The 14736-nt window shown below is 36.9% G+C and overlaps 2 protein-coding genes across 3 annotated transcripts; both read right to left on the reverse strand.

Annotated features, from left to right (window-relative positions):
• Window positions 1-924: 924 nt before the first annotated feature.
• On the reverse strand, window positions 925-4075 carry LOC117617595 (carboxy-terminal domain RNA polymerase II polypeptide A small phosphatase 1). Its single transcript, XM_034347038.1, has 6 exons — window positions 3360-4075; window positions 2908-3036; window positions 2705-2825; window positions 2522-2603; window positions 1587-1740; window positions 925-1484 (listed from the first exon to the last, which is right to left on the reverse strand). Exons 1-6 carry the CDS (start codon window positions 3651-3653, stop codon window positions 1353-1355), a joined length of 912 nt encoding a protein of 303 aa, XP_034202929.1. The 5' UTR covers window positions 3654-4075; the 3' UTR covers window positions 925-1352.
• Window positions 4076-4417: 342 nt separating this feature from the next.
• LOC117617596 (serine/threonine-protein kinase prpf4B) lies at window positions 4418-8493 on the reverse strand. 2 transcript variants are annotated; one of them, XM_034347040.1, is made up of 8 exons: window positions 7951-8493; window positions 7137-7487; window positions 6614-6977; window positions 6087-6366; window positions 5758-5865; window positions 5378-5656; window positions 5066-5209; window positions 4418-4916 (listed from the first exon to the last, which is right to left on the reverse strand). In XM_034347040.1, the coding sequence occupies exons 1-8, from the start codon at window positions 8240-8242 to the stop codon at window positions 4728-4730; spliced, it is 2007 nt and encodes a 668-aa protein (XP_034202931.1). In that variant the 5' UTR covers window positions 8243-8493; the 3' UTR covers window positions 4418-4727. The 2 variants fall into 2 exon arrangements, with proteins under 2 accessions (XP_034202931.1, XP_034202930.1); XM_034347039.1 differs by having other exon boundaries at window positions 6614-7487.
• Window positions 8494-14736: the final 6243 nt, after the last annotated feature.

Below are 14736 nucleotides of genomic sequence, written 5' to 3' on the forward strand. Positions count from 1 at the left end.
TCCATTTTCAACATTCAAGTAAATGTCTTTGTCCTTTTACTTTTATTTATTTTTATATTACTCCATTTACTTAAGTTTACAATATAAATAAGGAAGTACCCCCATTTGGATTCAAATGAAAATACTAGAAAATCAAATTCCCACCAAATCAAAATATGAAAATTAGGTTTTAGTGCAAAATACGATTTACACTAAAAATGATGGCTCATTAAGTCAATATATACTTCATACTAAAATCCCATAAAATCAAGTTTTCTTATTTGATATATAAGGAATAAAAGCCACCAAAAATTATCTTGAGAAAATGATTATTCCGAAAAGCCATTTTTCATACTTAATCAATACTGCACCTCCGCTAAAAAATTTCTGGGTTCGCCAGTGATTGCAGCTGAGGCCTAGTGTTAACCATCCAACAGGCTCAGCCTAAAAATGTCAATTCACATGATGATAGTTCAGTCCAGTTTGGCCCTAAAGACTCTTTTTGGGTTTTCCCTCAAAGTGACACAGAGACTAGCAGTTGGGCTGAAGTTTGGTCTGTCAATGTACTTTCTGGTGGTTCAAGGGGCTAGGATTAGAATTTAGAATTGTTAGGTTACTTTTCGTCACACTCAACTCAGGACCAGACAGAATTGATTTTCTTCCTACGTATCTATTTATGAATGCGTAGACCCGGTCTAAGCCAAGTTATACTCTTTTTTTGGTAGTTTAAGGGGGGTGTATTGAATTGAGATTTTAAAAGACTATTTAGGGATAAATAGGTTATACCCATTGCTACAGCTAAGACCATTAGGATTTTATGTTGTACAAGAAAGAAACCTGTAATTTCATATTTGTGTTTGAATATAACTTAAAACCCAAATCTGGATCCAAAAATTAAAACTTGGATATTACATTTGAGATGGCCTTAGAAAATCTTTGGTGTAATTCCAATTCGAGCACGCATGCTTACACATGCAAACTGATGGCATTCCGTTGAGTTCTGACTCTTTTGAGTTCATATCAGCAGCATAAAAAACACAAGCATGATGAGAAACGTATAAACTGCTAATAATTATTGGCAACAATTTCACAAAATCCTAACAAATTACATAAGGGATTGAAGAGAACAGCAAGCAATATAGACAAAGTTACACAAAAATCATAGTAAACAAATCTAGACACAAATGGTTTTCGTATGATAGTGAGATGAAGCACTCGGACCTCTGGTCAAAACACAGCCTTGTATCAACAAATTGCAGTGCACACACTGAAGCTGTACAGACACTTCCCTTGAGGCTTGAACTAAGCAACGGTTGAGGATTTGCACGAAAGAAGAATGGGAATTTCATTGCATATAATTATTGAAAATCCTACTATTTCCAACTTGTTGAAGGAATCCCCTGCTTTTGAAACCATTCAAGCATGTGAAACCTTTCATAAAGCACAGGCCTTACATCTTTCTGCAGGGAGAGGTGCTTGAGGAGTGGAAGAAGAACATCCAAAAGCTGAACAACAAAGGTTAAGAGGAAAGGAAAAGGAAGTGAAACCGAGAAGTTAAGTAATAACTGGTAAAGAGCCGGAAATTTCAATAAGTTTGATTTTTCTACCTGTGTGTCGTGTGTTTGCCCAGCAGAAAATGCAATGCATGGAATTCCATTCAAAGGTTGCAACAAGAAACTGAAAGGGTTGTTGTCAACAATAACAATTCGGCGCATATCCTTTGCTAGGCCAGAGAGATCCTTCACATGCTCCCGGTATTCCCTGTATTCATCCAACATTAGAGGTTTTACCAAACTAAACAACTTAGTCTTGAGCTGGGAACAACCAAGGGTTTAAATCCTCTTAATACCAGTACTTGAGCTATTTAAACAAAATGTCAGTAACAATACTCACGGAGCCACAAGGCTGCCTAAAAGTATACATCGACAAATTGGGATAATGACTTGAAGCAATAAAACATAGGAACACAGAAAGTGATCAACTGTATGGATATATGTCGAAAATCTTATGTTAAGTTTACATTCTATACAGAGCTTGAAATAACTCTAATAACCTTATGAGCCATCAAGAAAAAGTTTGAAAATTACTAGCTGCGTGCGTGCTACTCCAACACAAATACGCCTTATAACTCAATATGGCATTTATGATGTGGTTTCTTGTAAGAGCATAAAAAATTTATCACACTCAATTAGAAGACAAGTAGAGACTAGAGTGCTGCGGGTAATAGGCTAACTTTATAAGGTGATTATATACGTAAGTGATGGTGACATGTTATGAAGGACCATAAGATTTCTGTGTCTGAAAGTGCTCATGACATATGAAGATCTCCATGTAAAATACTGAAGCAGCAATTTCAAGAGGACAATTACACGGGCATCAACGTGAGACACATACATTTTTTGCTAAAGCAACAGAAGAAACTCATCATGTAGATAGGTCGGATAAAATCTCAGATGAGGTTTTCCTTGCAAATAGCTACTAATTTTGGAAAAGAGACCCAAACTGTTTACAGAAGATGAAAAATACAGGGAGCATCACTCACGTGCTGGTTGTTGAAGGCCGATAAAGTCGACAACTGAATAGATTATCAACATCTATTCTGTCAACAAGTGGTCTAGCATAACCTGATACAATTCAGAAACATAGACATTCCAAATAGTTAGAGGAAAAGGAAGGGCCAAATTAAGAGAAAAATAAAAAAGGAAATGGAAGGTTATAAGCAAACCTTCAAGACCAGCGGTAAACAACACCAGCTCTGCAAACTGACTGACTTGTCTTAAGAAGTCTTGCAACCCGGGACGCTCAAAGACAGTAACATAATTGACCTTTGGTTTCCCATCACATTCCTTCAAACTCCAACACACTCGTGTAAACAAACTTTGCATCTTTTGAATGTAGACAAGATAATCAATTAAAGAAGAAAAGCACCTTGTCTGAAGATACGCATTCAAGCTCAAACCACTTCAACCCACCTTCTGTAGCTTGATCTCGAACGACAGCGGGCAAGCTAGACGACTCATATGCACACACTAGAGTTTCATCCAGGTCAAGAACTACCTGTAGTAGTGGCTCTTTAGTGCCAAACACACAAAAAAGAAAAGAGTGCACTGCACACCCACCACACCTCCATCTCTCTCTCTACTGAATTTCCATATCATCCAGCCATTTTTAGTAAACTAATTCTTCGTCCCATTAGCTTTAATTATTCATCAAATTCGTAAATTAGCTTCTATATATAACATTCCACTGATAGCAAAATCAAAACTTTTTTTAATTGATTAATACAGAACATGAATAAAACCAAAAATTAGAACAAGAATTCCAGTAATTCAAGATTTTTATTTACAAAAATAGAAAGTTGCTGAAATTCGAAAGCGTACCGTGAGCTTGTGGATGCGGTCGTCGGAGTCGGCATCTGGGGTGTCGGCGATTTCAACGGCGGAGGCGGCGGGAGAGTCGTGCTCGAGCTCCTGCAACTCAACGACCGGCAGGGATTTGAAGGAGGCGGAAGAAGACGAAGCCGAAGACGAAGAAGAGAGGAGGGGGTGGTGACCGAGGGCTCTGAGGATTTGGAGGAAGATCTGGAAGAAGAAGCCGAACCAGTTCACCAAGGCTCGCCATACTTGGAGAGTCTTGGGCGAGTAGACCACCTCACCCTGAGTCAACTCGGCCATTGTTTTGGGTTGTCAGAACAGAGGAGGCTGATTGATTGGGCTTTTTGTTCGTTCGTTAACTGCGACTCTTTTCTCTCTCTCTTACTCACTCTAAACTCTCATCAGCCAATCAAAACCAAACACACCACCTCTTTGTCTCTATCGTGTTCCTTGTTTTCTCGGCGATGCTGCTTTCGACGAAGCCTAGAGCGAGGGTCGGGTTGCGGACGCCGACGCGCTGCGGAGGCGAGTGAGAGAGAGTTTTGAGCGGTTTCCGAGTGGAGGGTTTTGACAAAATTTACACGCGCGAAATGAGGGCGTGGAACGTGGAGAAAAGTGGGAAAGTAAATCCTAGTCGCGCCAATCAGAAGAGACAATCTTTTCTTCTTTAAGACCAACTTTGATAAAATCATCACCACTGAAATAATTCAGTGTTTTTGGGTCTGCATTCAGTGATTGGTGATGATGAGCAAAACTGGATGAGGAACATTTATTATTATTTCTGTCTTTTTTGATCAAGGTTTTATATTTTTTATCTTTTATTTCTACGAATGGAAAATTTGAAGGTCATTTTCTCATCTCATAAAACCTGGCACTGACAGCTTCAAACAATGTCACTTATTTTATCTTATCAATCATGGAAAGATTTAAATTTTCTTAGAAAACAAATTCTTCGGTTTGAATTGGATAACATATCAAACGAGAAAACGACCATTTGGTGTATAGAATTGAATTGAATTGGATAACATACCGAATGAGGAAACGACCAATGTAGAATTGGCATCTAAAAGAACCGAATCAACGCCAAAAATATTTTATTACATTTTCTATGACCCAGTCACTCAGAGATTGCTTATGGGAGCATTTTGTACAAAGAACAAAGTATGAATATGTTAATCAGCATGAGAATATACGACAAGACAATGCAAAACAGGACATGTACACAAAACCAAAACTTATATTGCATATTGGAAGCGCATCCCAGTCAGTCCGGTGCCTCATAGGATGCAACTCAACTCTGCTCACAAATGTGCCCTTCAAAACTGAATGTACAGCAAATAAAGCCACGAGGGGAAACCATTACCCCCCACAGGTTTAGAAAGGACTCGATTCGTACGTGTAGGAAAGCCATGGATGCTCCATTGCCTCCCTCGCCGTTGGGCGTCTCTCGGGATTGACTTCAACCAAGCTTTTAACAAAGTCGATAAACCCGACATCGGTTACTTGCAGGTGATTCTCCAAGGAGGACTCCTCAGGGATTATATATTCCAGTTGGCTTGTCTCCTGGATATGGGATGGCAAGCGTTAGTCCACATGCTATATTCGTTTAAGTACAAAAAGAAAAGTAAAGATGATTTACTATTAAGTGAAAAACCGGAAACAACTGTAAAAGTCTATAACTACTCATTTAGAGAGACATTTGGAGTATGCACCTCATTTATGTGGTAAAGATCTAACTCGTTTGTGAAGTACTTGTCTGTCTCCTGACCTCTCACTAACATATCCAGATCAATAGGACCAAGCATTCCAATCATACGTGCAAGGATCATTACAATCGCATCATTTGGAAAGAGCACCTGATGAAGACATAGATATTATGAACACAACTGTATTTATGTATGAAATTTTTTACCAGAGGAATTATTCCTTCAAGTTGATGGGAACCTAAAGAAAGCATCATTTGATTGGCTATTAATAAAACAGAGCCGAACATAATGAATAAATTTAGGCAAACAGAGACATACTTCCCCAGAGCATAGCTCAGCCAAGATACAGCCCAAAGACCACATGTCAATCTTCTCGTCATAAGGGAGGCCAAGAATGACTTCAGGAGCTCTGTAGGAACGAGATTGCACATATAGGCACAAGTTGTCCGTGCGAAAACAACTGCTTCCAAGATCAATGATCTTTATTTCACATCTTCTGTAACTTTTTATAAGAATGTTTTCAGGCTTTAGATCACAATGAATAATTCCCAAGTGATGCAAGTAATCCAATGCCTCTAAACATTGACGGGTTATGACCTGTTAAGAGGGCACCATTAATTTTTAAAGCAGCTGAAAAGCCATGGCTAATAGTGATGGAATCCAGTAGGGAAAACATTACAAGTTAATAAAACACGCACCTGCAACCTCCTTATTGTGAAGTAAGCCTCTCCGCCAGATTCTTGACTGAACTTCTGAAACTCATACAAGTTTGCCCGAAGGAGTTCACAAACAATGAAGAGATGCTCCTGTTTTGCAAGAATAAATTTGGGCACATTAAATAATTTGAAGAATGCATGCCATTGTAAGAATTCCAATCAATCAACCCAACAGAGTCATCATTCCTCCTCTTACATATATAAGAATTATAGGGTTATAAACTTAGCCTCGGTGAATGAAATATACCATGTCCCACTCAAATGAAGCAAATTATTTGAAGTTCTTTCAACAATGGATCAGAAAGAAATACCTGATGATAGAAGTAGTCGTACAAACGCAGAATGTGGTGTTCATCTCCAGGGTCATTTTTGTTGACAAACTTTAGAAGTTTAATCTCATCCAAACTCTGATCGAAAAACTCTTTATCATTTTTTATGATCTTAAGGCAAACATCGACTCCTGTGTGAAGATCATGAGCCTGTACAACCTTACTGAAAGCTGCCGAACCAATATATTCTGTTATATAGTATCTGCTTGCAATTACGGTCTTTAGCACAATGGGGAAATCCTTGTTTTCTTCAAATCCAGTCCTGCAAACGGCACAACACATGAGTAAAACTGATAGCTACCTATCAATACACACGTACATGAGCTCAAACCTCTATCAAAACATAGATAAGAAAATATCCTCCCAAGGTAAATGCTTCTTCTTAGTGAAGATGAATCAATAAGTTGTCAATGCCTTACAAGTGGCAAAAAGTAGCTTAACAGCACGGACACCAAGAATTTAGCTATGACAGAACCAAAACCATAGAAAGCATACTATTCCCAACAAACCTGTTCTTTCTGTGTATGATTCTTAATTCGAAAACTTCATATTCATCCTCGTTAGCATTGTAGATCAGAACCTCATCAGTGTCAACACCATCTCCATCAGCAGCAGCCTCAGGCTCGCAAGGTTCTTCATTTACTTCACTGTCTCCAACTCCATAGCCATCAATTCCTTTTTGCATGAAATCTTTCTCTACAACCTTACCATCTAAACCAGAGGAGCCTTTAAAGTTTTCAACCCGGTCATTTTTAGAACTCTTGCTTATTCTATGATTTGTAGCAGAACCAATGTCAGTGGGAGGAATGTCCCCCAAAACCTTTAATTGGCAATTATTGAAATCAGTTTGTTTTGAGCTCCGGTAGCAGCAATCTGCAGAATGTTCATCATAAAATCCTTCAGCTCCAACACAGCAATTGTAAAGGTGGACTGAAGAAGCAGAGGGAGCACATCCCTCAGGCTCCTCCTCAAAGCCTCCTTCAAGGTTATTTTTCTTATCAAAATTATAATGATCTGTTACATAAAGCTCACTTTTATCATCCACGGGAGAAATATTAGTAAGACAATTCTTGTCCAAGTAATCGAGGCTTATGTCTGATTGAAATGCTTCAGATTTAAAATTCAGACCCGGGAGGTTCTCATTTTGCTTGTCTGTGTCCGAAGTCATGATGTACTTATCTTCACTGGGACAGGCAAAGAAGTCTGGCCCTTCAAAGCAAGGAGTCATGAAGTCTCCATCATCTTTCTCATCGTGCCAGAACAGGTCATTTTGCATATCAAAATCATGGTAATCACGGGCAGTGCCAAATTGAGAGAATCTATCAGATGAGGCTTTGGAACCACTTGGAGATGTCGATCGAATTCCATACGGATTTGTAAATTCTGTGAAACAAAAAAGGGAGAGACTTCTCTAATTAACTATCAACTAACAGAAAGAAACAATGGCAAGATAATCACTAGGAAATCTTCTGTTTCCTGGCTGAAGAACTAGGGAAGCAATAGAAAATCTTACAAAGACTGAAATTCAATAAGCCTTAAGTTACTGATATTATAGGTGTTCTATGGATATTTGATTTTCCAGCATGCCTTTTCATGTGCATATCATCAGTGACTAAAAGACAATTTGCTGAAGCACAATTCAGGGAAAAGAAAATGTGAGGAAACAAAGGAAACAAAAAAAATGTCAGTTGAAGTTCCATGCAGCAATGCGCAAGTTTTCTTTTTGCTTTTTTGGCCGATTTCAATTTAACACATTGGAAGAAACAACAAACTGAAATTATAAGAATAGTCTTATAGCAATCAACCAGTAGCTGAATTTTGATCCAAGTCAATAACTTTGAACTACCTGATGATGAGCACATATTAGAAGTAGAAGACCCCATGCTCACAAACTCATCGTCTTCCTGCGAGCTCGATCTCGAGCATTCTCCGCCCCCTGGAACCTCTGATCGCCGGAAACTCGCCGGAATTCTAACCGGAGGCGGCGGAGGCACCATCGGAAACAAGAATTTCTCGTAATCGAGACAACCCAGATCACCTTTTTCAATCATATCCTCTTTGAGAGCCGACTCGGCATCTGAAAGCCCGTTTTTCCTCAAGAATTGCAGCACTGCATCGACGTCTGCTGAGACCGCCATGAACGTGGAAAAAACTCAGAGCTACTGGAGCGGGGAAAGAGGTGAGTGCATGTGAATAAAGAGAGCTGGGAGCGGCAAAAGTGGAAGCTACAACATGGTTCAGGGTTTGCATGCTTGTAAAAGAGAGAGAAAGAGAGAAGAGTGAGTCTCTCTCTCTCTTCTTATGTGCTCTTTCTGTGTCTATCTCTGCTGTAAATCTGAAGCTAAAGGAGAGAGAGAGAGAGAGAGAGAGAGAGAGAGACTAATGTCTTACCAACTTTGAAAAGCGAGGGCCGTGGGTTTTGGGGGTTTTTGGTAGGCCCATTTTTTCTATCATCGAAACAGTCGTACACGTGTCAATATATGATTTCTACACGTGGAAACTGGTCCCATTGATTTGCTTATATTTCTCTTTGTTTTGGTGGCAAGTCTTTTTGGTCGTTTATGGGACCATTTTCATTTCACTTTTTTCCACTTACTTAAAAAGAAAAAAAGAAAACCTATAACGCGTTTTCTTTTCCTTTTTCTCTATAATGACTACGTTGGTGGTTACTATTTGCTACTTTTTTTCCTTATGGAAGAAAACGAGGTCAAAATCAAAATGAGTTACAACCTGCATTGTTTGATGCTCAGATATGAAGCTTCCTAATCAACGCTTTCTAAGGTCTTTGATATTTTTTTTCCTACACGAGCGATAGTCTAAATAACTCAAATATGCAATATTTTTGATATTTAAGTAAAGTTAATTTGACTCGGAAGTTGTCAAATTAAAACAATTTCTCATTTATTCAGGTGGACTGATGTTGAGGTGTCAATCTTATATGCAGAATTACACATATTCTTTCTATCATTTTCTTTCTTTCTCCTAATGAATGTGTGATGAATTTTCTATTAATTAAATGGTTGGTATACAATCAACCTAATAATTTCAGCTGTAAAATTGCTTAGAAGGAATGAAATTAGCAGAAGTAAAAAAGATCGCCTGAAATGCAATGCAGTAAAAGGTAATATTTAAAATAAATAAAGCGTCGCAATCTGAATTGTTTGGTCCACCTTCTTTAATCTAACTGGACAAAGTTCTTGTGGGGGAGGATCCAATTGTTCGATTAAATTTACTGGTGCAACCTACTTTTCAATGGGGTCATGAAATAATCAACACGACCCACCGCAGATCATCATGTTGTTTTCTCAAACCCAAAAAAAAGTTGACAGATACATGTATTTTTTCACTTTTTAGCTTCTTTTACACGTGACAGCAGTAAAGGATAATGAAGCCTTCATCTTTTTTCCACCTTTATTTTTTTACCGTCTGCTTCTTATCATGGGCATTCTTTTTACCTCCTTTTTTTTTCTTGTCATCTTGTGTTTGCCTTTGTCTTTGAAATTTGAATGAACTGCCCGTTGGTGATCTATCATTAGGTTTAGGTTGAAACCATGCATTGCATACGGACTACAGTACAGAACTAGGTTTTTCTTTTTCTTTTTGGATTGCTTGTTTGTTTACTTGTTTATAATGATTCATTATGACTAATGGTGTTTGTTTATCTATCTAAAACATGAGAGAAATTCTCTTATGCCGAGAATAACAACTATCCCTCAATTCATAACACAATGACACGTTGAATAAAATAGAAGCAGATAGATATTATAACTGACTTAGTCCAGCTTCCATCCAACCACAGGATATCACCAATATTTTTTATAATTAGAAGCATCTTTATTAGATTCCCATGCATATTTCAAGCATTTTTAAAAATATGTTTTATAGATGGGGGTGGAATAATTAAATGAGACTATGAGACAGAAGTCGTTGAATTGAATGCGTCCAAAACCCTAATCAAATAATTAAACAAAATTCTAAAACAGAATGACGTAAAGATCATTACCATCTCTAATCAAAAGCATAATTAAACACACGTTAGGTACATATATTATATTATAATCATTTCCACACAAAAAATAAATAATAATTTCCAGTGATGGCTCAGAGTTTTTAAAAGCAACAAATGGGCAGTTTATCAAACAAAATTATTGAATCTTCAAATGCAAGTTTATATGCTTGATTGGAAGTGGAGGAACTTGGATGATCTTTCCCTTCACTCTAATTTTATTATTAATATCTGACACAACACAAGACAAGAACATGTTTAAGTTATATATTTTCCCCACAAAATAAAGATCTTCTGATTTTCCCTTGTTACTTTTATACGTGTGATCATGTGCTGTTGGGTAACACACGTGCGGCTCATAGCAAAGCAATGCTTTCCTTGGAACAAGGATCGCTAATATCATAGATTCACAGTGGGGTTGACAAAATAATCACATGGAGTTTAGGCCACGCCCACGCAGAATAATCTCATGGAATGATGTGCGCAAACCATGTGCTGAGTCTGCCGATTAATTCTAATTACGATAAGCTCTGTACCATTTAAAAATTATGATTTATGAATTCTCATGTGTTTATTAAGAATTAAGAAGAAAAAAAAACTTCTATTACCATCCATACTTGAAAAGTAATAAATTAGATTGATGACAAAGATAGTTGATCTCGTACGCATTCATTCTCTTTCTTATTGTATTCTCCGATACAACTAAAATATAATCTAAACTAAAAGAAGAATGAGAGTTTCTTATATACATACTATTAGAATGACATGTGTATTAGAACCTGAAATAACCAATTTACAAATTAAAACCCTTTCTCACTCGACTGGTCTAAAACCCATTGACAAATTAAGGGTTAGTTTTGTTTTGATAATCCATCCTAGATTTCGTAAATGAAACTAGATGACACCTTTATGAACGAGACTCTGCGTGGTCTGTGCTTCAAGTTTCAATACAGAAGAGAACAAACAACATTCCCATCCATGCATTAAACACATAAATAAATACAAACAAGAAAAGGGTTTATGGCACTGAAATCTGAATCTGGGAATGCGCAAAAGCATATGAAAGCCCACCATGAAAACCTGCAGCTTGTCTTTTTTCAACTATGAATTAGTTGTGCCCACAATGGCAATGTAGGGACCCATCCAAAATGGCTCAAGAAAAGCCCAAGAATTGCTGGGCACATATCTCCACTTACGTGGGATTTATAGGCCCATAAATATGTTGTGTTCGTTCAGTGTTCTTTTTGGGCCTCCTTGTTCCAAAATAAAATAATAATAAATATCCTACTGCATGTTAGAAAGTTTGAATTTTTTTCAATAATATAATGATGGAAAGTGAAAATTTGTCAAATCAAGAAACGAATGGAGGGAAAGAACTAGGTTCCCCACTAGCAAACTCATAAATTCCTATTTTTGGTAACAAATCCAAGCATCAACAACTAGGCCACTCACCCACTCACCCATGAATATGATGACCCCACCCCACCCAATGACTCTCTCTCTCTCTCTCTCTCTCTCTCTCTCTCTCTCTCTCTCTCTCGTTCATGTTTCACTTTTATCTTTCTTTCTTTTTCTTTCCACATCTCCATAATTTCTTCTTTACGTGGAAAAGAAAAACTTTTTCCACAGTTCATGGATCACTTCATATGCTTGGACATGTTCATACGCATCTCCTACTAAGGAATAGGCATCCCCACCCCAACATACACATAAAATCACATTATTGAACTTGTTTCCTATCTCTTTCTAGTGGGAAAATTTTAATTGGAGTAGTATTATTGTCGCGTTGCAGTACAAAATAGTTATTAAAAAAAAAAAAAATTTAAATTACAACAAAAAAAAACACCGGTATGATAAGACACCGGTATTCCATACCAGTGCATGGCCGCCCACAGATTGGTAGGAACCTGACTATCAAGTTGTTTTCTACCTCTTTTTAATAGGAAAAATTTATGTGAATTATTTTTGTCACGTGACAATACAAAATAGTAAAACAGTCACACTTACACAAGTATTTATATCTTGTTCGATTTTGTTTTTTTAGAAGGAAGCGATTGGTGTTAGTAATTGTAGGATTATAAAGTTGATGGGTGGGGCTAGAAGCCACTATTGGATTTTTGTACCACATATGGAAAAGAAGATACGAGTGGGAATGGTTCTTCCATGGCTGTGTGTGGACTTGGCATTGCTGGGTTCGCAAAGGAGTATTGTTGATTTGATTTTGAGGTCTCTTATTTCTGGCAAAGTGGGGAGGCATGTCTGAGGCTTTTCAAAATTATAAGTGTTGGTGTCATGTCATGCTCTTTGCTGTTGTTCGACTTCTTTTTTGGGTGCTCAAATTAATGTCTTGTCACCAAAGTAAGCTTTAGTGTAATTGAGTCTGTTTAAGGTACGATAATTGACCTGATTATCAAATCTTTGAAAATTAAACATTAGGGTTTTTCTTTTTTGATTTTTTTTTTAAATTTAAAAAAAAAAAAAAAAGAAGAGGAAAAAGAAGAAAATGAAATAATGGAAATCATATGGAGCCAGCTTTATGCGACAAGCATGTTCAATCATGGTCCCAAGGAGTTATTCAATTGCCAAGTGAAAGAGATGTTGAATATATTCCCAAATTTATATACAGCCGCAAATTTATTTATTTATATTTTTTCACTTTAAGTAAGAAATTTAAACTCATTGATCATCTTAGTTGTTTGTCCTCAAATGGACCGACCTTGTGACCTTTCAATTATTTTATTTTTTTTTTATTTTTTTCAATTTTTTTTTCAACATCTTTCATACAGAGTTTAATCTTATAAATAACTACGTATGAAAAGAAATTAATTAATTAAAACTTGGATTATCTAAGTGTTTATGTGTTATAATAACCTTTCTCCTTTTCTTTTTCCAATCCTCAAACAATTTGAGAGCACCGCAGTGGACTAAAATGACAGAAGGGTCCCAGTGTAATGATAGCTCAACGGAGAAAACCCACCAAGGAATAATAGAATTCTAAATTTGAGTAAAAAGCGTGAAAGATGAAAAAAGTTGTATACATATATATAAACACACACACACATGGAAACGCAAATGGAGATTATGGCCCATAAAGAAAATGAAGTCAAATCCCATCAACTCCTTTTCCATATTCAGACGCACGAAAAAGCTTTGAATTCAGAAAATGGTGGCAATGATGATGCCAAGAGGTTTTCAACTTCAAAAGTGAGAGGAATGTTGAATATGTACATATAATAACATGGCAAATGCATAATATAGTGACAGCACAACACCTCTACAAACTGGAAACCCCTTCGGGACTAACCTTGAATCGAATTGTTGAATCAAAGGCAAGTCCATCAGGCATCTGGTTTTAGTTTAGTTTTCCATCAATGGAAATTTGTTGCGATTGTAAGCAAAAGCAAGGAGCTTGAGTTTGTTTGTAGCTCCACCGAAAACACAAGCATGAAATATGTACCACCAAATGAGGTCTGAATATGTCACTTTATACAACAAGGCCATCATTCAATCTAAGAACACATTCTTCTTTTCTAGTTTGTATAGCTCGGACGCATCCCATGCTAGAAACGTGGGAGCAAATATTTCGACGATTAATAAGAAGGTGAAAAGTGGAAAATTTGATATTCTTTAGGTAGAATATTATCCTAATTAAGAAATTATATTTTATTTAAAATAGAAATATCTCCCTAAATAAAGGAATCAATTTTCAACAAATCTCTTTGATTAATTCATATCATTTTTTTGCAAGAATAATCCTAATTAAATAAGGATTATTCTCCAAACCCTAATCAAACAAGGAGTCTATAAATACATGACTACACAACACACATGAGGTAATTCAAAACTCAATCTCCGAAATCCCTACAAACTCTCTCTCTCTATCTCTCTTTCACACGTCACCAGCCACTCGGTTGGAAGGGTGAGGAATCTTTTGCGAATATTCGAATAAAATGAAGGAATAATTAAAAAGATATTTAACACTATTTTGGGTGGATCTACATGCCGACCATCTTATGCTATCTTACGCTTGTGCTCTTTCAAGTTATGTGAGAGAGACAACGGAGTCTAGCTTAGGACAGACAAGAGGTATGATGTTCGAATCTCCCTCCCCTTTAGTTATACTATCCCTTATACTGAAAAAAAATAAAAAGAGTTGTATGAGAGTGAAAAGTTATAACATTCGCACATTGATGTACATTTTACAAAGTGTGAAAACACGAAAGAAAAGAGAGTAAAAGATATTTTGATTCCAAATAGACTTTCGGGAGTAGTCTCTTCGGTGGTTAACTTAAAAGCTAAAAGCGTGAGGTTGAAAAATGCAGAGTTTCCAGCTTTTCTGTAAGGAAATAAAGGTGGAGAGATTCCAAACGCAGGAGATCTTCCAAGACCAGATTCTCCCTTTTCCATATCTCTATCACGAAAACATTTCAAATAAATAAAAATGAACTTTAGCGACGATTTGTGTGCGACTGAGAATGTATGTCGTCTCTTTGGCCGTGGAGAAGCCAAACATTTAATTATTTATGCGAAAATGACAGCAACTTTTTTCACTTTCGCACTCGAAAATGACACCACAGTCACCACTCTGTCTCAAAGCATATAATTTCAGCTCATCACAAACTTTAT

The sequence above is a fragment of the Prunus dulcis genome, chromosome 2, assembly GCF_902201215.1.
Source record: "Prunus dulcis chromosome 2, ALMONDv2, whole genome shotgun sequence".
Lineage (NCBI taxonomy): Eukaryota > Viridiplantae > Streptophyta > Magnoliopsida > Rosales > Rosaceae > Prunus > Prunus dulcis.